Source organism: Takifugu flavidus, chromosome 3, assembly GCF_003711565.1.
Source record: "Takifugu flavidus isolate HTHZ2018 chromosome 3, ASM371156v2, whole genome shotgun sequence".
Lineage (NCBI taxonomy): Eukaryota > Metazoa > Chordata > Actinopteri > Tetraodontiformes > Tetraodontidae > Takifugu > Takifugu flavidus.
The window spans coordinates 12382137-12407325 of record NC_079522.1 but is presented as its reverse complement, the minus strand read 5'-3'; the positions used below and the strand labels follow the sequence as shown (position 1 = coordinate 12407325).

At 42.6% G+C, this 25189-nt stretch overlaps 2 protein-coding genes and 1 long non-coding RNA gene across 5 annotated transcripts in view; 2 read left to right on the top strand and 1 right to left on the bottom strand.

Moving 5' to 3' along the window:
• Nucleotides 1–10785, top strand: part of LOC130522800 (uncharacterized) — a 53774-nt gene extending 42989 nt beyond the window's left edge. The window contains exons 7-10 of the mRNA XM_057027530.1: nt 9348–9622; nt 9715–9981; nt 10061–10201; nt 10285–10785. Of these exons, the coding sequence (XP_056883510.1) occupies nt 9348–9622; nt 9715–9981; nt 10061–10201; nt 10285–10448 (847 nt within the window). The 3' untranslated portion in view covers nt 10449–10785. The remainder of the gene's footprint in view (nt 1–9347; nt 9623–9714; nt 9982–10060; nt 10202–10284) is intronic.
• Nucleotides 10376–18542, top strand: gart (phosphoribosylglycinamide formyltransferase). 3 transcript variants are annotated; one of them, XM_057027517.1, is made up of 23 exons: nt 10869–11013; nt 11158–11219; nt 12199–12348; nt 12637–12732; nt 12809–12983; nt 13370–13481; nt 13653–13721; nt 13796–13921; nt 13998–14085; nt 14161–14246; nt 14619–14787; nt 14923–15154; nt 15353–15447; nt 15559–15668; nt 15813–16011; nt 16075–16326; nt 16702–16854; nt 16927–17133; nt 17235–17375; nt 17456–17586; nt 17663–17804; nt 17881–17996; nt 18257–18542. In XM_057027517.1, exons 1-23 carry the CDS (start codon nt 10913–10915, stop codon nt 18458–18460), a joined length of 3216 nt encoding a protein of 1071 aa, XP_056883497.1. In that variant the 5' UTR covers nt 10869–10912; the 3' UTR covers nt 18461–18542. The 3 variants fall into 3 exon arrangements, with proteins under 3 accessions (XP_056883499.1, XP_056883497.1, XP_056883496.1); XM_057027519.1 differs by lacking the exon at nt 10869–11013 and adding an exon at nt 10376–10443 and having other exon boundaries at nt 15813–16326; XM_057027516.1 differs by having other exon boundaries at nt 15813–16326.
• LOC130522805 (uncharacterized) lies at nt 16669–18440 on the bottom strand. The gene is made up of 2 exons (XR_008949718.1): nt 18224–18440; nt 16669–17130 (listed from the first exon to the last, which is right to left on the bottom strand). It is a non-coding gene; the product is annotated as an uncharacterized LOC130522805 (long non-coding RNA).
• Nucleotides 18543–25189: the final 6647 nt, after the last annotated feature.

The following is a 25189-nucleotide window of genomic DNA, read 5'->3' as shown; positions in this document are numbered from 1 at the left end:
TTCTATTCTTTGGCAAGCTTCAGGATTAATAATTATGGTGTTTAATCTGGAGCACAGTGAGTGTCCGGCAGAGCTCCCACTGCACTGTTGTGCTGCAGTGCCTTTTATCAAGTGGCCGAGGACCTTCAGCAGGGCTCTGACGCAGAAGCCTCCTGTTATAGAATGTCAACAACTCGATAAGAACGTCCGCTGAGCAAAGATTCTTCCTGGGACTCCAACTAAAACAATTTTCACAAATCTATGGACTTTGACTCCAATCCTCCAGAGCTGGAAGCTAATAACAAATGTGACCTTGAAAATTGCGGAACACAAACTATTTTATCCCATCTGCTGGGGTCAGCCTTATTTTTTTTTCTTATTTGTGCACCTACCCACCCTGGACCCCAGCATCCAGCACAGGGAATAGGGAATTACTCATACATTTCGGTACACTCCTGCTGGGGGGGGGGGACTTGTTTTCATCACAACATTAATCGATCAATACTATAACAATAGGTCACCTGATACACAACTTTGTGAGAAATATTGGGACATTGTGCTGCTACATCATTCATATCAGGAGTGATTTGACTTTCCACGATGAGGATGACATTTATTAATACAAACAAGCCATTAAAAATAGATCCCTGGTGCATGTCAAAGTACTCGTGTGATGGGTTTGATAAGACTTTAAGGAAAGTGTTATTAATGCGCTTATTTTTCCAGGGAGGCCTGTCACACTTGGTAACAGCCACAAATGTGGGAGAAAAATGCATCGTAAAACCTGGATTTTATATTTAAGAAGCCTCCTGGTTGTGTGACAGCGGGGAGCAGCGGGACATTTAGGAGGATAAACAGCTTGAAATTGATACACAGTGGCTGTCGGCCAGGACAGATCCTATGACCTTTCTGATAAAAGAAGGTCTCTATAACCTACTAGGCAACGCACGCGCGTTCATATAGAATGAATGGGTCCATGTGTGGTCCTTACATGCCTCTTTATGATGACTTTCCTTGTGTGTTGCTCAGCATTGACCTTCACCCCTCTGGGCCTGATGAAGTCACCTCCACGTAAAGTTGTCATTTAAACTGGAATATCATTTTACATTCATGAGTCGCTCTTGAGCTTATCTGGTTTCCTTGGAAACAACTATGCATTAAGAGTCATAGAGATTTCGAAATATAGCTCGGTTGCTCGCTTCAAATTGATGCACTCACTAAATGTAGTTCCAGGACAAATAGAAGGATAGATTATTATGGAAGCTGTGTTGGATTCTATGGGATTGAACATCCAGCAAACCTTCACTGTGTAAAAGAGCACAGCAGCACCTTCAGTGGTTTCTCTCTTCTGATGCTTATTATTTCTGTGAAATACATGAGATTAACAGAGCCGAGCACTTCAGAAAGAGCCTCTTTTGTTTTATAGCATTTTAAAGGGGACATCTTTTTAGCTTGTGGATTTGCTTTGCTTGTGAACTGTCGTTTGTTCCATGTTGTTTTGTTTTTTGGGGGGTTGGAGCGGGGGTGGAGATCACGTTTGTCCAGTTTTCATCTAGTGTAGCCTCTAAAAATCTCCATTCGATTTGGGGGTTTTGGTTATGTTGGTTGATCATTTTACATATAGATGGACATTTTTGCTATGGACAGATTTGCAGCACATTGAGTTTATTAAAAATCACAAAAAGGGGTAAAATCAGTTAACAGTAAACTTTGGCATCACTGTACAGAAATGCTGCAAGTATTTAAGTACCAGTAGCAATTCTGAGATGTGTCACTCTCCATTTTACCTTTCACGTGCTTCTTATCCTCCTGCCTGTGATTTCCTGTGCTAATTCCATCTACTTGTCATTGACACGACAGCAGGTTTTGGACTGAATTCATATTCAACACTCAATGTTTCACGCTTTATTCTTGTTGTCTAATGCCCCGTTTTCATATGTTTAATATTTCCTAATCCATTACATTAGATATACATCTTTCCACCCGTGATGATAACCCTGCTACCTACATTTTCCAAATTGGTGCTACAACACTACTGATTTTAATTTAACTTTGGGATTTATATCGATCTTGATCTTGTTTTTGGTTTGTGAAATCACCGTCAGGGTTGTAAGTGAAAAACTGGACGTCACACAGTCTCTCTGCTTAACACACATCTTTATGGCTGCCATTATTTTCCTGGAGTTCTGAATTTGGCACAATTCTCCATTTCCATGCTTGTGAGCAGTTATCAGACTGCTAGCCTGATAACCCCAGCCTGACCCTAAACCTAGGCTGACCCTCGCCTGATCAATAGTGAAATTAGCATCTCAGAAAAGGTAAATGGTCAAAGTTGTTACATGTGCTCATGTAGGCCATTTGAACTGGGCGATGTTTTGTCTCAGGGCCGTTTCCTTTTGGAGGTTTTTCGAGTTTGGAATGAGACCTGTAATGGCAGCACTTGGTGGAGGGTGTTCTAAATTCTGACAACGCGACTCGTGGCGCTAGGTGGAGGGATGTGTGGATGAATCCACGTTATCAGTAGAATTCCAATGACGTGAGCTGAAAATGCTCTTCAGAGGAGCTGTGTAAAGAAATGTAAAATAAAAAAGGGGAAAAGTTCATTATCTCTATAAATGTAGAGGTAGCTCCACAGCCTTGAACACTATTTTGTACATCTCAGGCAGGAAAATGATCAAGGGCTATTGAAAAGTCTTTCACAGGCACCGAGTGTCCCCTGAGCAGGACTGTGAGTACCAGTGATCTACAGTTCTGCATGTCTGTGAGACCATCTTAGCACATAATTAACTGGAGGACTTGGCTCTTCTCCCCCGCCATCGTGGCACGAGAACAAAAGTTTTCCTCAGTGCATGTTTGCATAGCGATAAGGAATCTTTTATTGAAGGTGTAAAATGGCGTCACCCCCTTGGTGGATGGCGGTGGTTGCTGCTTAAGTCAGACTCGAGCATACGAGAGGCAGGCCAGCGCTGTGCCCGTGCTGCAGGGGGAAATTGCTTATGCTGCGTTTAGTGTCTGAACAACATATAAGTAAAATAAGGGTCATCAAAGTCCTCAGAAGTACCTCAAAATATTTTGCGTGGGTGCGTGAGTGTTTGTGTCGGGGCATGTGAAGGATAGCGGCTGAATGAAAATGTGAGGCAGTGAATCTGAGCAAATCCTTCGCTGTCTATTTATATATTCTTTTGAAATCATTCTGCTTTTCTCTCTCTTTCCTGGGTGGTTGGGATAGTCTAGAAACGCACTTCTGCTGCAGATCTACTCATTTGACCACCGTCTTTTGTAGCACTAGTAGCAATTTTATTGCAGAGAAAAGACCGCGGCAAACAGATGGTGATTTTACCTGGAGCATGCTTTGGGGCCACCATTTACTGGACAGGAAATATGAGGGGCCCAGTTTGCTGCACCATTGGCTTCAAGGAAATGTTCTTGCAGTCACACAATTAGCCTGCTTCCATCCCCCAGCAAAGTTATGACTTTCCCCTACAGCAGTTTGCAGTCCAGGCGAACATAAATGGATCGCACCTCCAGTTGTCAGTTCAAGAAAGATGAGCAGAGGAGACACTCCGTCCCAGCCGGCTCTGCAGCCCTGCGTTATGATGCCCTAAGCCAACAATGCATTCAGGAGCCGAACAATTGTTGTCAGCTCCTTTCAAATCGTAGCATTTGCATAGAAATTGGTTCTAGATTTGCAGATGGTCCCGTTCTAATGCTTCTTTGTATTTCACATGCACATGAATAAACACAGAAGAGTCATATTAAGGTAATATTCCCAAAAGAACCATTCACTTTTATACTCGGAACACTCATCATGGAAGCCAGAACACTATGAGACTTTTAGGGTGTGAAGGAACTTCATTGAATTTCACATGAAATTGTCCACCTGATGCTTTTATGTGGAGGAGAAAGATGCTGTGACAGATCGCCGATATCTGTTTTTCCAGAGTCAATAGTCCAAACCTCTGGCTTTAAACCTTTTCTGTTGTCTTCTTTTGCCAAACCCTCACATTTAAAGCAGGGGCTGCACATGGTGCATAGATCTTTTTGAGACCGCGCTGAACTTTTACCACATTTTCCAGGATAAATAATAGGTGTTTTGGAGAAGCAGGAAGCCTATAAATGTCAGTGTTTGATAGCTGAACTGCAGGCAGCACAGCAGGGGTCTGCAGAAATGGAGCAGAGAAAATGGCATTTTGTTGTTCTGTAGTGACAGCTTCCGTAGCGGACATCATGAGCTAATACCAGGCCGGCCGATGAAGGCGCCGGGACCTAAAGAGCACCTTTCACTCACATCTGCCAGTCGCTGTATAAAGCTCGGCCGCGTCAGAATTGAAGTTGAAGCGGTGGCGGCGAGGAAAGTTTGCCTCTCGCTCTGTAAAAGTCATATTTGTGATTTTGAATGTCAAACCAGCTATTTAAAGTTGACATCTTTAGAAAAAGATTCATCTCTTTTTTTTGATGCAGCTACCCATGAGCACTGCTCAGAAATTGTCTCGGTGTCAGAGGAACTTGACAAATGTCTCTAACAGAGGAAAATCAGCCAGCTAAAGCAACTTTAGGGAGCATTATCTGCCAAGGACAGTTTGCTTTTGCACTTAGGTGATGATGTATTCCATTTCCCAGCTAGCTCAGATGCTGGGCAGGATGGGAGCTGAATCCTAATCAGAAAAGCAATAAGCTGGTTCTCGAGATTATGCACAAACTCAAGAACAACAGCCGTGTGTCACTTTCATCTGGCATACTGTTATGGGACAGTATATGATTTACTGCAGCTTTCACCTGTGCACCGTTTCCAGATATAATAAACTCTTTGATAGTAATAGAATATACAGCAGTATTTCTTGAAAATATACTTGAGAGTCTACTAATACCTGATTTATCAGCTGTCGCAACCTCATGTGGAGTTGTTCCAGGCCCTGTGCGTGGTGATTGTTGCTCTGGACTAAAGGAGCTTGAAGAATTCATTGTTGAATGTTTAATGATCTGACATGATGACGCTTGATGTCATGTATGCATTCAAGTGTATCGGGGGGAAAAAGACCCACTGTGGTTGTGCACCACTCATTTAAAGGCATCAATCATTTACAGGCATTACTTAAGTCATTAAGCATGATTTTCTCCACTGAAAACTGACATGGCCACCTGGTGCTTCATCACACACGCTAATGAGTTCCCAAAGAAAGGAAACCTTCTATTCGTCACTTAACGAACAATCAGTGCTGTATTTACAGGAGTGGACAGACGGCTGATGGGGTTTTGAATTGAAGTAAAATTCAGCTTTTGACAGCTGAATTTGGAAGGTAAAGGACGTGGATCCTGCTCTCCCTCCAGGTCTGATTTTCCTTTTGCGGCGGAAAAATGCAGCCCAGCCGTCTCACGCTCACGTGTCCATGCATTTATAAAAGGACGTCTGAGCTAATATTGTTGGTCTGCCCCCCGGAAGTTTAAACAAATCCATAGCCTACATCTGTGCAGAAGAGTCGGGATGTTTACTCTGTTTTCGTTACCGATGTAGACGGCCGGGAGGGAATATCCAAGTGTGTGCTGAAGCAGCCCCCATCGCCTATCCTCCTGGGTGGTGTTTGACGTTTGTCTCTGCGACCCAGTGCTACCGCCTGACAACTGTTACCTCATTTCAATGCTAATGCGCTGTTAAGGGTGTTTCAAAGCATCGCTGCTATTTATTATGAATCAGCTTACCTGAGAGGTGATGCTTAATCCTGCAGATCCCTGCACAGCTGCTGTGCACCAAGAGGTCATGGAGATAGTGTTTAAATAGACTTTGCCTCCATTATTATTCCACAGGCCTGCGCACGGCTGGCACATTCACTGTTTATCCATTTTTGTACCGCACATGAGCTAAGTGGAAGAAAGGTAAAGATTGCAGGATTAGCGAGATGTTGTTTTTTGTAGTACAACACCCGTATGTTTCCCTCCTCCTAGAATGAAAATTATCTATATGAACTCAGCAGCTCGTAGAGGCCAGGCATTGCCTGGGGTCTTACAGAGAAAAGAATAAAATGTCTGGAATATGGACACTAGAATAACACAAGAAACAATCACAAAGGGCCTCCGGCTGTTCACCTAGCAGTGGTTCTGGAGCAGCACACATGCAGGCAACAGAGACAATGATGAGATATGTTTCTGGCCTTTCAAGCAACAGGAGGAAAAGTAAATCAGTGACTTTGTGAAGTTTTTAAGGAATCACCTTCCTTTAAAGTTTGATTTCTGTCTGACTTTGAAAAACTAATTGCATCTTATTTATGAGTAGAATGGAGAGTTTATACCGATACTGCTTTTCATTTTTCCACTTGTGGAGCAGAAATGATAGAAAAACATACAAAAATCTCTTTTATAGAAGACAGAACCAGACAAAGCGCCTCATTAGTATTCATTTCTCTCCCCAATAATTTTCCAGCTTTGAATTTATTCAGCCTTGAATTTCCTTGTTGCCAGGCTGCAGGTAAATCTGGAAAACTTATTAGTCAGTGAAGATATCTCAGATTAGTTGGGCACGCGGGAAGTTCAAGGGAAAAAAGGAGAGAATATGAGTGGAGTAAATGAAAGTGAATTAGAGAGATGCCTCAGTGCAGATGATCCCTTTGTCTGAAGACACTTTTTGCCTCTTCATTTTTCTTCGATTTCTTGAGATGAAATATTGTTTTATTCATAAATTATAACTTTCAATGTTTCCTGAATCAGCGCCTTCACCAACAAGTTCCTAAAAACCCTGTTTGACTCATTTCCACCAGCAGCAGCTCCTGGAATCAGAGGGGGCTGTTTAGTTCCTCCTCTTTATTTGAAGCCTCCCAAATTGTTAATAGTTTGACTGCTGATGAACACGAGCTCAGCGTGGATTCAAAGAAAACAGTATTGATCCGTGTGTTGACAATTAGGACGGCTGAGACCTGCGACAACTTCATCGCACACAAAACCCTGCCGTGCTGCTTTCAGCTCGTCAGCTCCTTCGCACCTCCAAATGGCAGAAGGTGAAGGCTGCCTTTGAGATACTGAGACAGGCTCCCAGTTCTCTGCCTTTCATCCAAGACCTCCATCCCTCGCCCGTGTCTTTGTTGACGCACTTCATCTCGGCTGCCAGGTCACGTTCATGGAGCCCAGTCAGGTTTAATCACTGTCTACACATGGTGTTCCCAGCTGTTTTGGGAAACCAGGAAAATGTGGACGTGAGACAAATACCAACCAGGACAGAGCGATGATTAGTCGATCTTGGAGCTTGTGCTGAGGGAGGAGCTGAGGGCGTTGGAAGACCTAACCCCACTGATGCTCAAAAGTAGGCTGTTCTAAACAATTACGGACATTTAACGCTGTCTGTGGTCCAATCGGGGTTTTGTCACTTTATCTGCTCATCACCAGAGTGAGTTGAAATGTCATTTCCAACTCAGTGGGCACATCAGTGGGCCGGCAGGATGGTTTCCATCACTTTTTAATGTCAGTTTAAATCATACGTGATACAAATCATACGTGATACAAATGTTCCCAACGTGGAGTTCTTGCACAGCTCACATGCAATTCCACCAGGACAGGAAGCAGATCTAAGAGGCTCAACTTGAACCTTGATTACCAGTACACACGCTTGATCAGTGTCATCTTTCCTTGAAGACTTCTGCATGGATGGATGGATGGATGGATGGATGGATGGATGGATGGATGGATGGATGGAAGGATGGAAGGGCTGCTTCCTCTCACATGATACACAGTATCAAGCGTGATTTGCTGCGTGACTTCCGGCTGTCTTTTTCACCTGTCATCTCACACATACTGTACTGTAACACCGCCACGTGCCAGTGCGCTGCGGTCACGTGTAGCAACAGTGACATCTAGTGGTCGGATGGAAACCTGTCTGTTAATGATCCAAAAATTAAAGCGTCGTAAACCCCCGAGAGAAAATCCTGAGCTTTTAAAAATGCTTAAACACGATATTGAACTAATAAGCTCTTAACTATTTGTAAATATGTGTTAGATTGTTATTAAAAAAAAATAATGGTACTTTTTATTATACAAAAACGATTTTAAAAGCACAGATGTTTTTGCCATTATTCATTGTATAAAAGTAAAGCTCTGAAACCCACAATTTAAATTTTAAAAGTACTTTTCAACCACCCCGTTTTCAGATGTGCTTTAGAAATATATGTATTTCTGTAAATGAAACTACCAGACACTGTATAATTTTCCTTCAACATCTTAAGCACATTTAATGTGTTTTCTCTTCAAAATGTGGCACTTTGAAAACCTGAAGCTACTCATTTATTCCAGTTCTGTCAGGTTCTAAATGTCAGCAACCGTTCCCCCTTCACACATTTCTTCTCATCCAGAACTGCATGCAGCATAAATCACAGTTGGTTTGATACATGAAAACTGCTCTGTGCTTTATGTGTGCCTGTAATTATCTGGTTCGACAGAGAGTAGCTCTGTGAAAATAAAGAGATTTCCATGTAATTGGAGCATGTGACGTAACAACAGGGAAAAAATGAGGAGACAATATGTTGGCTTGCATAAATCAAGTGTGACTTTTGTGTGTCTCCATTGTTGACATTAAATCTCCATTTTACATTTGCTGGATAAAATGATGAAGATTGATGGTGAATTATTCATGACTCACTTTTAGAATGTTTCTTTGTGGAGAAACGTGATTAATTACTGTTTTTTTCCTGTTTAATGCTGTTGTGAACTGGTTGTATTTAGACTTATCTATCTGCAAATTCTTTTTAATATTTCCTGACACAAGCTGAGTTGCATTTGCAAGTATAACAGAACCTGACCTCATTCTTTTTATTTCTGAAAATAAAATAATATTTAGTTGTTTACTGATATTGCATTAATCTCATTAGTAGGGGATTGATGCCTGGCCTTGATTTATCAGTAAATTTAAAAAAAAAAAAAACTGACTCGGGTCAAAATTCTGCTAGTGGCTACCTGAAGTGTATGGACAAATTTGTTTAGGTCATTTTGATGAAGAGTGACAGAATTTTGACAGTTGTTTGATTGTTGATGTGCCACCAGGGGGCGATAGACGCATCTTTGTTTGTCGGTCCTGCTGAAATAGAAAAACAAACGATTGAACTGTGAGTTGCGCATGCGCACTGACGCAGCTGGTCGTCCGCTTGAGTCTGCTTAGGTTACAGAAATGTTAAGTTAGAAATCTGTAAACAGGTATGTTGGAAATGGATTTATTTTCTGAGGGTAAATATATTATTGCTGTTTCTGAAAGATTAAAGAAAGTTTTAACATTATGTTGACAACTGCACTGACAGAACAGTAAACAGTCTTTGTACTTAACTGTATTCACAACACCCATTTATATCGATCCGAATACATCTGTAAAACATGATTTTTAACTTATGTAATTTCAGTTTAGGATCTGAAATGGAAGAACCGACGCCGAAGGTCAGTGAAGAGGAGGAGGAAGAGTTGGCAAAGGGAGCCATGCTCTGGTCCATCCAGGAGGCTTTAGAGAAGCAGACCTTGCAGATTGGTGCATCTGCCTGTGGCGCCACCGCTGTGGTGGACGTGCTGAAGGCTCTCACAGTGGACGTGGCCCCCGAGGAAGCCGACCGTTGTGTTAAAACCTGTCTAAGGAGGAACGAGGCACCGCTGCCTGACTACCTGCTGTCCCGGAGTGAAGCTGGTGAGTGGCCCAAAAGGATCACACAATTGCAGTCGGTAATATTTAAAGGACTCTCAAAATCTGCTTTTAAACATGAATTCTTATTTGTCCAGGTGCAACTCACGCTCAGCTTATCCAGGGCGCAGAGCAGGCGAGTCGGGGGAAAGTGTCAGGCCGCTTCTTTCACCTTTACCCTCGGCGAAGGGTCAAGCTGGTCACCTGGCTCGCACGCTGGATCCGTAAAGGTGCTGTTCCCGTGGCAACCATGAACATGCAGCTGGCTGTGCCTGCTGGGGAGGAGGTGCCAGATGCTTGGCACCATCAACTGATCTTTGGTGTGGCGCCAAACGCAGTTTTCATGACAAATCCTCTGGATGTTGGTGAGTGATGGAGAGGAATCTGCCTTTTTCCAGAAGAATATTCTAAAGTCGATCCGGTCTTGCATGTTTTCTTCTTCAGTGAGTGAGGACATCTTGCACCAGAGACTCTGCAGCGAGTCGGTGCTCCTGATCCGGCGAGAAGATGTCCTGCAGCGCCTCACACCTGCCTGCTGCCTGGCCAACCTATCTGAACCGCGATGGGAAGCACTGGATGTCCAAGGTGAAGCACCTCTTTATACATGTATTTGTGACGACTTTTTCAGTTACAGTTTTCCAAATTCTGTAAAATGTTGGTTCTTTTAGGTCAGGTGAGAATGATGTGCCAAGAAGAAGAGGAGGATGGGTCCAAGTCAGCACACATCAGGATCCCTGCAGCGTACAGTTCAGGCATCACACTTTTCGCTCTGCAACAGTCGGCGCTGGGTCGGGAGCTCATCAGGGCTCCTGAGCTCCCTTTGTTGGGTTAGCATTTAATGTCAGTATAAATGGGACTAAGCTGAAGAAAATGGTTGTCAGGTGTTTTTGACAATACCAATATTCACAACTAAATTTGACCAGGTTATGCTTGGTGGTCTGCTTAGTGTGTGTAAAACATATTGGACTTTTTCATGGTATCTTTTGAGTAAACACACAGTATTTTGGGATATGTAATGCATATTTCTCTGTATTTTGCATTAATAAGGGATAAAACATCACATTCATATAAGGTTAATAAACATCACATGTTTTTATATTTTGACAAAAATATTGAGCCCTGTTGATGAACACACAATTATGAGTAAAACTTTTGAAGTCACTGTTTAAGATCGCTGTTTGATATTTTATTTTAAGTACATTTTAACCGTTAAAATTACAAAAACGAATGGCGAATAGCATTACATAAAACATTCAACATGTCACATGAGTTTTAGTAAGCTAAATCAATTACTGAATGATTAACTACAATTCCCATGATTCATTTGGCCGTTGCGGCCAAAGGAAGTTAAGAAACTTTCCCCAAAAAAAGCAAAACTCGGCAGCAGGATTTGGAGGGTAAGAGGTAGACCTGTGAATTCATTAAACGCAAAATGGGGCGACTCCGAGTTTGTTTTAGCGGCCCCAGTTCGGCTTCGCGGTGATAATTAGATCCACGTGGTTTGTATGTGCGTGTGTAAACGTGAGTGTTGCATTCTGCAGGCGGAGGAGACTGATCGGGGCTCCGCTGGATCCAGCTTCTTTCTTTGAATCTGCGGCTAGAGGTGAGTCTTAAAAACGACTAGTACTAAAACTAATGCCAAATATGTCGGTGCTGAAGCTGATTGAGCCTAAAATAAACACTTTAGCAATGTTACGATATGCACTTTGAAAAGGAACCTTACTCGTATTTGTTTGAGATGTTTTTGTGGATGACGCTAGCCATACTGATTATAAAGAAACCAAAAACCTACTGTATTATTGCGCTTTGACCTTAAACTGTTATTTAGAAGTTTTCTGGTCTTTTGATATTAACTTTTGTTATAAATGCAGTATTAGGGGCTCGTGAATTAGGGTAAAATGGCTGCCCACTTAAAGCCCATCTAAAGGCAAGTGATGTTCTCTCCTGACATGAGTCACATGAGTGGAGTGATTCCACTTAAAGTCGATGAAGACAATCATAGAGGTCGAGACTCGGCCTTTTGTGCTGTCCTGAGACAGTCGGTGCAGCTTTTAGCCACTTTAATCTGCACCCACTGGCCTGTGGGGGAGTTGCATCATCAAGATTAGGATGATCTGACCTATGATCCTGATTTGTTTGAGGTCTTTTTTTTGTTTTGTGCTCATTTCTTGGAACAAAATGTTTGAGCTAAGAATTTAAAGTCAAGTCCCTATTTACTAACATAAAAATCAATTAGAGATTACAATCAGACTGTGACACTCCTGTCTCATTGGAGTTAATCAACACGACGTCTCAAAGGAAAAGCTCTGCAAGGAAGCACAACATTCATCAGCCAGGAAAAATGATCTGTTTGGTCCCGGGGGCTCCAGAGTTGGATGTCCAAAGACCATTTCTGTTCTGCTCCAATACATCTGTCCTCCACTGACACTGCAAAATAATTTGCAGCCTATAAAGGTCAGCGCTTGTTCACAGCTCAGGACGCCACTTTCGCTATAGGTCAATACGTACACGCAATTAAACGGGTGTTTTATGAGCCAAGCCAAGGCCATTGTCAAAGTCGACTCATTTCTCATTTCCTCAAGGCACGATGGTGGTAAAGGTGTTGGTGGTCGGAGGCGGTGGACGGGAACATGCACTGGCCTGGAAGCTGGCCCAGTCGCCGCACATTCAGCAGGTGCTGGTGGCGCCTGGAAACGCCGGCACAGCAAACGGCGAGAAGATCAGCAACTCGGGTAAAGAGAAATAAGATATTGAAGCATTCACGTGAACATCGTTAAACGATGAAGCTCGTGGTCTGGTAGCTGAGGAAAAGACGATCTCAAGACCGAACTCATTCAGTGGAATTTAAGCATTCGTTTGCAAAGATAATTCAATTTTATCAATTTCAGCATTGATGGAGAATTGGGACAAAAAGTCGCCACTTGAAGATGATGCTTTTTCCAGCAGTGTCATAAAAGTCCTTTATCACATGAAAGCCTTTACAGACAGAATATTAACGTCAGTTTCTTTGTCTGGTGCAGAGGTTTCCGTTAGCAACCATTCCATCTTGGCTCAGTACTGTAAGGATCACCAGGTGGGGCTCGTCATCGTGGGACCAGAGGCACCCTTGGCTGCAGGTTCCTGACCTCCCATTACATCGTCACGTGCATCCGGATTTTTCCTTTAACCCCCTGATTCTTTTTTGTTCTCCAGGAATTGTGGACGACCTGACGGCGGCTGGAGTCGCGTGTTTTGGGCCGTCATCCAAGGCGGCGCAACTTGAGGCCAGCAAAAGTTACTCAAAGGCCTTTATGGAGCGTCACGGCATTCCAACGGCCCGTTACGGCTCCTTCACTGACCCCCGGGAGGCTTGCAACTTCATCCGCACGTCAGTACACACAGAAACAACAATTACAGCAGAAAACCCACGTTTCACGATGTTAGTTCCTGAATGATTGAATTAAAGTTTCAGTAAAAATGTTTGTTTGGTTTTGGAGCCATTAAATACAGAAGCGGTGCCACGATGGAAAAACTAATTGTCAGAAGTTTGCTCTCTGGGATGGAGCTTGGGGTTAATGATGTAAGGATGTGATGATTGTGTCTGATACGAGCCACTGAAACCGACCGAGTGGAACATTTTGAGGGTGAAAGAAGCCATAAAGCAGCTGCTGTGCTTAGACGGCCTCCATTCAGCTTGACAAACATGGTTCTGCAATAAAATCGCTCGACACGGCATCTGTTTAAACGTGCTCACCTGTTGAAATGTGTCCACAGGGCCGACTTCCCAGCGCTGGTGGTGAAGGCGAGCGGGCTGGCGGCAGGCAAGGGTGTCATCGTGGCGGCAGATCAAGACGAGGCTTGTCAGGCTGTGATGGACATCATGAAGGTTTGTGACTGACTCACTCAAAGGGCACTCGCTGATTTGGGCTTTTAAATGCAAACAATTCTGAGTAGGAATTAAAAAAATTTTTTATGAATTTAAAATGAAATTTCAGAAGCAATGTGAAAATGTGTTGATTTCCTGATTATCAGTGTTTTAACGTTGACCGTGTTGCAGGATGGAGCGTTTGGCTCAGCAGGAGACACCGTAGTGGTGGAAGAGCTCCTGGAGGGGGAGGAAGTGTCTGTGAGTACAGCACCTGCAGGATTCCGCCTTTCAGCTTGATGCTGTGTATCTGAGGCTTGGGTTCTGTCCCACAGTGTCTGTGTTTCACTGACGGTTCCTCTGTGGCTCCCATGCCTCCGGCTCAGGACCATAAGCGGCTGCAGGATGGTGACCTGGGTCCAAACACTGGTGGCATGGGGGCTTACTGCCCCACCCCTCAGGTAAGCCTGAAATTCTCTTTTGTTCCTGATTTATCCTCAAAACTCTGAATTCTGATGGAGCTGCTGTCCTGCACAGGTGAGTCAGGAGCTGCTGCAGCAGATCAGAGAGATTGTTCTGCAGAAGACCGTCGACGGGATGAGGGAGGAAGGATCTCCTTATGTTGGCAAGTCGGCTAAATATGTCGTATCTCGCCCCACACCCTTATGATTCCTGCTCTGATATCTGTTCTGTGTTCCAGGCGTGTTGTATGCAGGTCTTATGTTGACCAATCAGGGACCAAAAGTCCTCGAGTTCAACTGCCGCTTTGGTGATCCCGAGTGTCAGGTGGGTTTGGCGACATTAAAATCACCAAATCTATGTTTCAATGTGTATTTCTTGTCATTTGTCTTGTGATGCTTAGCTATTTTAGGAATAGATTAATTTAGAAGATTAGATTAATTAAATTAAAAGGCACCAAATGTCCCTAGGGTTCCTTGACAGATGGTTTTTAAAAAATAATTCACATAATTAAAATGTCTAAGAATTCAAATCTACTAATTGATTTAGAGAGAAAATCAAAACTAATAATTTTCAATATTTACTGGCTTTATTGACACATTATTCCATTTAAACAACATATTAAATCAATAAGAATATTTTTAATGGGAGAAAGGTCCATTAATGGTAGTATGACAACACGTGTCATGAAAATTTCAGGTGCTGCTGCCTCTCCTGAAAAGTGATTTATACGAAGTTATCCAAAACACCCTGGAAGGTAAACTGGCCACCAGCGCCCCCGTGTGGCACAATGACAGCTCTGCAGTCACCGTGGTCATGGCCAGCTCTGGGTATCCTGGCACCTATGCAAAAGGAGTCCAGATTAAAGGTTTGTTCCAAATGTCTGCTTAGCATTAAATTATAACATTTGATGTAAATATTATAAATATTTAAAATGGGAAAAGACAGCTGTTAATTTTCTGAATTCACCTGAGCTTTTTTTTGTTTTTATTATTCTTCTCAGGTCTGTCTCAGCTTCAGGACATGGAGCTGCAGGTTTTTCATGCAGGCACTGCCCTCAAGGATGGATGCGTGGTGTCTAGCGGTGGACGCGTCCTCACTGTCACTGCAGTCAGGCCTGCATTGGAGACAGCACTGCAGGCAGCCAACCAGGGTGTGGCTGCCATCGGCTTCCCTGGAGCTGTGTACCGACGCGACATTGGTCACAGAGCCATCACCCACCTGAAGCAGCGCAGGTGTGTGTGATGTTAAAACACACATTTGATACACTGAATATTCCTTTATTTTCATTTGTCATGTAAAGTTGAATAAAATCTTTGATCTTGACAGTGTTTTTGTAATTTTTTTTGCCTCATTTTGTTGTTAACATATATATTTTCTACTGATTTGAACACGTTACATCTGAAGTCGCCGCTCACTGCTGTCTCTGACAGGGGTCTGACCTACAAGGACAGTGGAGTGGACATCGCTGCTGGCAACAAGCTAGTGGAGACCATCAAACCACTGGCCAAGGCCACGTCTCGTCCTGGTAATTTCATCCTTGTGTGTACATGTTACACACAAATGAAAAATGAGATTTGACTGATTGGAATATTGAACTCTAAACCAAATTGGGGTTTGCTCCCCCACCTCCCATCAGGCTGTAATGCTGAACTGGGAGGTTTTGCTGGCCTGTTTGACCTGAAGGCAGCAGGCTTTGTGGACCCCATCCTGGTGTCTGGAACCGATGGAGTAGGAACCAAACTCAAGGTTTGTTTTTTTTGTTTTTGTTTTTAAATCATTTGCTGATTTATTTAAAAATCTACACAAGGGACAGGTTGCCATTGTTACAAACTTTATTTAATTTCATGTGTTTTTATTTTTGCAATGCATCCATTATGTATTTATTTTCAGATCGCACAGGCATGCGGCCGCCATGGCGGCCTGGGCCAGGACCTGGTGGCGATGTGTGTGAACGATGTGCTGGCTCAGGGTGCAGAGCCGCTCTTCTTTCTCGACTATTTCTCCTGTGGCAGCCTGGATGTCGACGTTGCTTCCTCAGTCATCGGTGGCATTGCCAAAGCTTGTGAAATGGCTGGATGTGCTCTGCTCGGTGAGGACGATCATGGGTGTTCTTCATTTTTGCCATCTGTCACACCTTTCTCTGCCTCTCCAGGTGGTGAGACAGCAGAAATGCCAGGTGTTTACAGTGCAGGGGAGTACGATCTGGCCGGGTTCTGTGTCGGAGCAGTGGAACGTGGAGCTCTCCTGCCTCGGATCGGTGACATCACGGAAGGAGACCTACTGATTGGTGTCGCCTCCTCTGGGGTCCACAGTAATGGCTTCAGCCTGGTCCGTAAAGTCCTGGAGAGAGCCAACCTCAGCTACAGCTCCCCTTCCCCTTTTGGCACATCAGCACAGACCATTGGTGAGTCACCACTACAGAACTCAGTTAGAAAGTCACCCATTGGAATCATCCCAGATTTTTCCTTTGATCTTCATACCCTTGAGTTTATAAAAGCCCAATTTATAAAGTACTGCTTAAATTAAAAAAAAAAAAAACCAAGGTATTTATTGGCATTTCGCTGGGCTCACTTTAAATTCATGCATGCAAATAAATTTTGGCTTCTTGCAATCTATATTATCGCCACAGGATGTCGCCATATCTGCCCGACAGGACCTTAAACTGTTACCATGTTAATGTACTGCGTGGCAAATGTTGTTGAACAGACACGGTCTTGTTTAATTCACATCGATAAAATCACCAAAATTGTTTAATGACTCAATTTATTGCAACTCCCAGGAGAGGCTTTGCTGACACCAACCAAGATCTACAGTCGCTTGTTGCTGCCTATACTGCGAAGTGGTGCTGTTAAGGCCTATGCGCACATCACAGGTGGAGGGTTGCTCGAGAACATCCCACGGGTGCTTCCCCAGGAACTGGCTGTCGATATAGGTGACAAACATGATACTCTCCCCATCTTGGAGCTCTTCCGACTGCCTTGCTGACATTTACTCTGCTGCTCAGATGCATCTCGGTGGAGCATCCCTTCTGTGTTTTCTTGGCTCTACAAGGAGGGAGGACTGAGTGAGGCGGAGATGACCCGCACCTTCAACTGTGGCCTGGGGGCAGTGCTGGTGGTGTCGCCCATCAATGCTCAGGTGGTCCTCCACCAGCTTCATGCAGAGAAGACGGCAGCCTGGATCGTCGGATCACTGGCCCATAAGCAGCCTGGTGAGAAATGAGTGCATACTGGTCACTGATCTTCGTGTCATTTAAGTAGACCTTTGATGTAAAGTGCAGCAAAACCAACTGCTTTTGTTTAAAAATTGCAGGGGGAGAACCCGTGGTGGTGCGAAACCTAAAGCACAGCCTCCTGAAAGCAGAACCTGCGTGTAGTGATGGGATGGCCGTCAACCAGGACAGCAGTGCACCTCACAAGAGGACCAGAGTTGGTGTGCTGATATCTGGAACAGGTGTGTGTCCTGTTTTTCCAATTGAACATTTTTGGCACAGCTGGTTTTAGCTGGAAATATCTTTCTTGTGGTGGCCACAGGCACCAACCTGCAGGCACTGATAGACCAGGCCAAGCGTCCGTCCAGCTCTGCACAGATTGTGGTGGTCATCTCCAACAGACCTGGAGTTCAGGGCCTGAAGAGGGCATCTCTGGCTGGCATCCAGACACGGGTGAGTATGGAGGAGTCCAGTCCGATCAAGGATTTTATTCTTTCCAGTAGTTAATGTATTTGTTTGGCCTTCACAGGTGGTGGACCACAAACTATACGGGAGCCGTGCAGAGTTTGACAGCACCATCAACACTGTACTGGAGGAGTTTGGAGTGGAGCTGGTGTGTCTTGCTGGGTTTATGCGGATCCTCACAGGGACCTTTGTCAAGAAGTGGACTGGTATGAGGGAACATTCAAATCAATCTATTACTGAATTGATATTTACTGCGCTGTTTAATAGTCTCTCTTCCTTCAGGAAAGCTGCTGAACATCCACCCATCTCTGCTGCCCTCATTCAAGGGTGTGAATGCTCAGAAACAGGCTCTGCAGGCAGGGGTGAGAGTCGCTGGCTGCACAGTCCACTTTGTCGCTGTAAGTATTAACCTTCATTTTCTTTCTTGTATGATTCAGGTGGGTGGGGGCAGTTCTAAAATTCAGAATTTGCCCCACACCCACCTGGAAAGGACATTGTAATCCAACTCTTGAGGCCACTCGTGTGGCCGTATTTCCCGATGGCGTGACCGTGTCTTCAAAGACTGCTAAACATACAAGAATACTGCACTTTGTAAATACAGAGTGGATTTATTTTTAATACTCACATCCTTGAGTGTCTCTGGCTGTGCTCTGTGCAGGAGGAAGTGGATGCAGGTGCCATCATCGTGCAGGAGGCTGTGCCTGTGTTAGTTGGTGACACGGAGGACAGCTTGTGTGACAGAATCAGGGAGGCTGAACACAGAGCCTTCCCCACGGCTCTTGAGCTGGTGGCCAGTGGTACTGTCCGTCTTGGAAACGATGGACACATTGAGTGGAGGTCCCCCTTGAAGAACACATGTTAAAGATTAACATTCCCTTCTATACATTCCGTAAATATGTTTAGGTCAACTGCTGTACCAATTAAAATGCACCTGCTGAAAATCATTTGGAAAAGTGATTTTGTAAAGTTAACTCACCAAAGCATCAGCCCTGTAGGAAGCGCAAAACCGAGAGTCTTTCATTTCCAGCTCTCCTGGTCAAGAAAGACTCCCCTTGCAGACCCTGCTGGCAAAGGGAAGTGATGATTTCCTCTGGAGGGACAAAAATTAAACAGTCAGGACCTATTATGGCGTTGTGAGACATCCAAGGACGTCTGTAAACTCACCTGGGTCATTCTCGGCAATCGTAATGAGGTAAAAGGACCCCTTGGTGGAGAGCAGCTGAGCCACAACAGGAAGAAACCTGTCGGTGACCTCCCGTCCTCTGCTCCCTCCGGCCCACGCAGCCTCGATTCCTCTGCTGCCGACCTGCAAAACAATGAGGCTGTTCATTTGCCCTCTGTGTGTGTGGAGTAGAGTCACAACAGCACAATTTACACACCTCTTCAGAGGGGGTGACCACATACGGGGGGTTGAAGACGAGGACATCCACTTTCCCACTTAAGCGGGACAGAAGACTGTCCACCTACAAGAGACAAACATAATGATTGAAATTAACCTGTAGAGTCGTGATGGCAAGACAAACTGAAGCTTCAGCCGAACATGAGCGACCCACTGCTGCCAGATCAGCACATTCACGAGCCTACTGGCTTTACCACAAACATGTTTACCCCAACCTTTTTAATTTTACGCACACCAGCATCTTCTGGACCCTGTGAAAGAATATTCTCCAAATGTGGAGAAATTTTAAGCAAAAGGAGAAACTGGTTAAATCCAAATACTGTGGAAAAAAATAATGTACCTCAATAAAAATCTTTGAGTGTCCCCCATCCCACATAATTGCCCCTTTGTTACACAAGCACACCCAATCTCAGCCATATCTTTCCAGCATTTTCTCCTTAAAACAATACACACATTCATTGTTTATTTGTCCAAAGAGGATGAAATTTAGCCTAGCCTTTAAAAATAAAAAAGATTCAAGTGCCTCCTGTTCACCAACTAGCCTAATTCAATTTGACTAAAATCCTGCAGTGCAATGCCCACTTTTCTCCAGAAGAGGTCGCTATAACAACCTCGGGATAATTAACCTCTTTTCAAAATAATTGGGCCAAGTGGTTCAGGACCTCACTAAAGTTTCATTCGCTCATCACTATTAATGAGTAATAACGTGAACAAAACCAACTTGCCAGTTTTTTACACAACAATTCTGTCACCTGGTTTAACCTCTAGTGCCACCTACTGGCCCGGTACAGCCACATATTCCATTAATGCTGGGAAGTGACCTCAAAACAACAAATTTAGCACAAGATACTGTGTAAAGTAAAAACTTTACCTCATACACCACATTCAAATCAACCAATCAGTTGACTGAGTGACACATCTAAATTAACTGCTTGAAAAACACCCACGCTACAAACACAATTCAACGTGCACTTTAAGATATTTCTATCAGACAATCCAGTCATCAAAACAAAAGATGAGTGAACGATGTCAGACTCACCTCTCCTGCACTCACCATTTTGAACTGACAACACAAAGCTCCCGTCTGCTCCACAGAGTGATGCAGTTTTCATCAAAACCAAGATTCTATAGCTCCACAAACAGAATAGCAAAAATTGAAAACTCACCAGGGATGTGATGACAGGTTGCAGCGACACTTTGTTGGAGGAGGATGTCTTTGCTGTGCACTGTGCTGCAGCGGGATTCACATCAGTGCAACTGGAAGGCAAAGACACACAATAATATACGTTACCTAGCAGAGCAAAAAGAATACGGCTCTAGGCTGGATCACTCACAGATATAAAGCGGAAGGTCCGATCATTGATGCCAGAAATGCAGACACCACTCCTGAACCACTGCCGACCTCCAGAATCACAGCTGGACTACACGCAGGAAAGGAAAATATATTTCATTGAACACACTGCGACAAGTACTACATAAATATTTTTAAAGTAACTTTGCAGCACATCTTAAATTTTGAGCTGGAAGAATGACTCAGATGTATTTGGTTAAGGTAGAGATACTGTGAACAGGACTGCAGATTACTGATTTTAAAGAACTATTTTTATAAGAGGTAGTTCAAACCAAGTCATTTGAACAAGAGACATTCCACGAGTGCTGATATAAAGTACAACAATGACCAGCCATAAGAAAATATACTTCACATTACATGATCACAATCTGTTGAAGCTGATGAGAATTTTTGCCAGTGAAGCTGGATTTCAATTAATTAGGGTTGCAGGGCTGTGCTTTAGATCTGTGTACGTTCATTTTGCCATGAAAAGATTCTTTCACCCAAAAGTGATCATTTAGTGTTGACCCATCCCCAGATCACTATTGTCTTTCACATGATGTCTACTGTATTAGAACCCAAAAGTAAGTGAGATGGAAGCTGCAGCCCTGTTCATTTGACCATGCAGCATAAAGACTCACTGAGTAAAATATAGGCTGTCTGCCAGTCTAATTGGCTATATTGGACCAGCCAATATTTAGATTTTATGTAATATGTATGATCGGCCATAATGGCGAAGTTTCATTGCACCAACGTATTTGACTGCTGGTTACTATGTTGCTGGCTAATCATTGTGTCAAAACTACCCATACAAAGAAGAAAATCACATTTAAACCAATGAAAACTGCTTCTTTTGATTTAAACAAACAAAGCAAAATACAGACATTTAATTGTTTTTATATGTCTTTTCTGAGCTCTATTTCTATGTGGACATTTTTTTTGGGAATCTTAAATATGATGGATACAGATCAATGTAAAAGTCATTATAGTAGGTTAATTTGTTTCAGCCATTATTTCTGTCTTTTAGTTATTTTGATTTGTCTTGATTACTTTGAAGTTATATATCTACAGTGCTGAATATTTATATATATGATTTTTTTTTTTTTTTTTTTTAAAAGGTGTGTATATCAAGTGCATACATGGTATTGAAATAAAAATATTGCTTCCTCAAGTGATCGGATCAAATTTGATTATTCAAACTCAGTGATTGAACCGAAAATGCTGATTATGTTAAATAGTATTTTTGTTCTATTGATATCGGCCGCATTACCTTTACTAAATGTAAAATTGTAAAATTCAAGCAAAATGACGAAGGAAAATCTAGTTTACCCATTTTGTTGTGTTGTTTGTCCACTGGAGGGTGCTGTACACGAGATTTGAAATTATTTTCTGACCGATCATCTCTGACCTACTCATGTTTTGAGGTTTGGTCTAAAAGCAATGTGTTGGAATTAAAAAATGTTTTTACAATTATTTAAGTTGAGCTGTGATTGTTAGAGTTCGTTATCAAAATGTAAATATGTTTTGCAGTGACTTGAAAATAAGTTTACATTTAAATTTAGCGTTTCAAAGAGTGCCATGGGACTAGCAAAAGAGTGTATTCGGGTATGCTTTGCATTACTATGCAGTTCTTTGCATTGGTGCTTCAGTACAGTAAATGAGTCGATACTTTTGGATGCATTCCACTACTCACCAGCTCTGCCGCAGCCTCTCTGCGTCTTTCTCCAGGGCGTCCATGAGTAGAAAAGTGTCCTCCGCCGGCTCATAGACGTCTCTGAAGTCTCCTCGACCGACGTGGGAGTAAACTGGTGTCGGATAACTGGCAGACATGTTGAGTCGTCGGCTGGAAATTCAGAAGTTGTCATTAGGAGTTAACATTTAACCATTAGCATTCAGCACCCACGTGTGGCATGGCACGTCAAGACAGAAATATCGCCTGTGCGCTTACAGCCCTGTTTACCAACGACAAATTACACACGAAACGTGGAAGCTAAAATATAAACAATGCCAATATCACTGGTGGTTAATTTTAAATGAAACATTGTAGTAGTTCCATCACATATTACTTACCTTAACTTCCGCTTGGTCCCAATTCTTCTTCTTTTAGTGGTGAAACGCAGCTCACATCCAGAGTGTAAGCTCATTACCGCCACCGCCAGGTTTAACCCCACACTACATTATTTCGTTTGACTGCGTCTCCCATACGGTCCGTTTTCAAACATTTGTATTAAGGAAGATAGTATTGCAAAAATATTAATTAAAACTAATACTGCGAGACGGAAAATTAAAGTATTTTTCCAAATTTTAAATTCTACCTGCAAATGGGGGGAGCATACAATAGGTGACGTAGCAGCTTATGCCCTTGACATACTGACTTATTAAAGTAGTATGCAAGGTGGAATTGTTTCTGTGGCCGATAATGCCTATTTTAAACATTGTTTCCTTAATGCTCAGGGGGCTCCAGTCACTTTTTGGGACATCTTGTTTAAGGCCAACTCAATCAACTTTCCAAAAAATAAAGCTCTATGTGGCCTATTCTTAAATTTGGTTAAGTCTGGACTTACAGTACGTAGAGTATTTGTTCTTAAACATGTACTTGTAACTTTGCTAATTTTCTATTTCAAGGTAAAAGCAATTTAATGTCACTTCAGTGGTTTCACTAATGTATGAATCATATAACTGTGCAATTCTAGACTGTGTTTATTGGTTTTATTTACATGCAAAAAAAAAAGTTTCCTGAAAGTTTTGTAAAATCTGCTTTGAATGTTGTCACATCCATGAAAACTGTACAAAAGATGTGTGTGCATGTGTCTGCATTATTTGTCTCATTTAAAACTTAATGGACTTTGTATGCAGAACTGAATATTTCCAAGGGTGGTAAATCCTCCAGAGTGACTTAACTAAGAAACTCTCAGGCTCCTTTCGGTGGTCGGTTGTCTTATTGTATTTGTTTTAACTTTTCTAAAGTAGTATACAATAATCTGTAGTAAATAACAGGCCACAAGACAAATAACGGAAGTGTCATGTTGGCTGTTAAGTGTTCCCTAATGAATGAAAAAAGAAAACATGACATAAAGAAAACAGCCTGACATGACAGCTGCGACCGCACCTATTACCTGTACATGACGCAATCTTATCCAGAAATATGGAAAAGTTTGCACACACAGACATAACAACAATGCATCAAACACAGCAAGAAAAGTCTCTCAGAGGAGTTTGTCCCACGTGAATAAAGTAACACATCCAAACTGCTAAAGCAAATGGTAATGATGTACAAAGCAACTTTTAACTAGCGGGAACATGGTTTATGTGATGCAACTTTGCTGATTAGTGAGGAAAGAAAAGATAAACCAAAAAAGAACCAAATCATCAGCAAAAATGGAGCACTAATCATTAGAACATGGAACTAAGCATTGAGGTACACTGACTGGGCCTATAACATAAGGTATGAATTGTCCAACACCATAATAATTTCTCAACTATTAAAGAATCCATTTTCTCCTTTAATTCAATGTCTATTCTTTTTAATGATGGATACAGATCCCTACTTCATTTTCAAGTTTGTTTATAATTAATGCCAACATGCCCAATTTGACCAATTTGTAACTGTTATTCAGAAACATGGCTATGCTGCATCCTTGGAAAATATATACATAGTATAATTTCTGGAAATAAAAACAGGCAACCACTGAAGTCACACAAAACAATCCCATGCCCAGGAGGTCAGCTTCTCACCCAAACATAAACACCCATGTCTCATTAGGAGTCTGTAAATTCAAAGCTTGACACCTCTGAACCTCTGAGGTATTTGACCAGTCAGAGGTGCGAGAAAAACAAACTATCACAACAACTCGTCAAGTCAAATGTGTTTTAGTGTACGATTTCAACCCAAGGAAAAGTAAGATCTCACATATGACCTCCATCCCACTTTTCATGAATGAACACACACGTAAGTAAAAATACGAATGCCATATTGGCAAAAGCTCCCTGTCTAAGTTGTAAAAATGGTGTGCAGATGGGTTGGCATACATCTGCTTTCAGGATCTTTTCTTTTTTGCGATGACACACAGACACACACAGACGAATTTGTCCGATTTGTGAATTTGTTTTAGAGTTGGTGAAAGTATTTCTCCACTTGTAAATTTGTGTCATTTATAAAAGTTTATTCTGGTTTGTGATTTTTTTTTAATTCACATTTTTTTAAATTATTATTTTGTTTTGTAAATGTAAAAAAAAAAGTGTTTCACAAATGTCATTTTGTATTGCACTTCTCAGCCACCGTATCTAAAACAGGGTTTTTGACATACAATAGACTTTTCCAAGAGGAGAGGTCATCAGGTGGTGTCCTACATTCCCTTTCCCGTGATCTCCAAATGACAGGTCAATGCAAAGCCCCTCTCCACCATAGATGCTGTCCTGCACCAGGCAACAGAAGACTTTCTCAGGCACTTTCTAAGCTGAATTAAATAGTCACAGATTCCACACCAACTGAGCGAGGATTGCACTACATCCCAAAACAATGATTAAATTATATCTTCCAATTCTGCACAGTCCTGGGTCAAATGTCCCTATTCTATTTTAATCTGATGTTTTGGGAAAACACTTATCCTTTCCTACACAACAGACGGGGTGACCTGTAGCAGCTCCTGCTTTCAAGTCAGGTTTTCATTTGCTTTTGCTCCTTTCATCTACTTTTCTATTTTAACTTGAGTTCAATGTAGGAGAAACTGGTAACATTTGTACTGGTGGCTCTTTCACTTGCAATTGATGACTGTGTCCAGAGATCATCGACACTTGACATAAGGGATCAACTCTTAGCATTCTGTACCATGGCAGTGCTGCCTGAAGAGAGGGGAAGAATG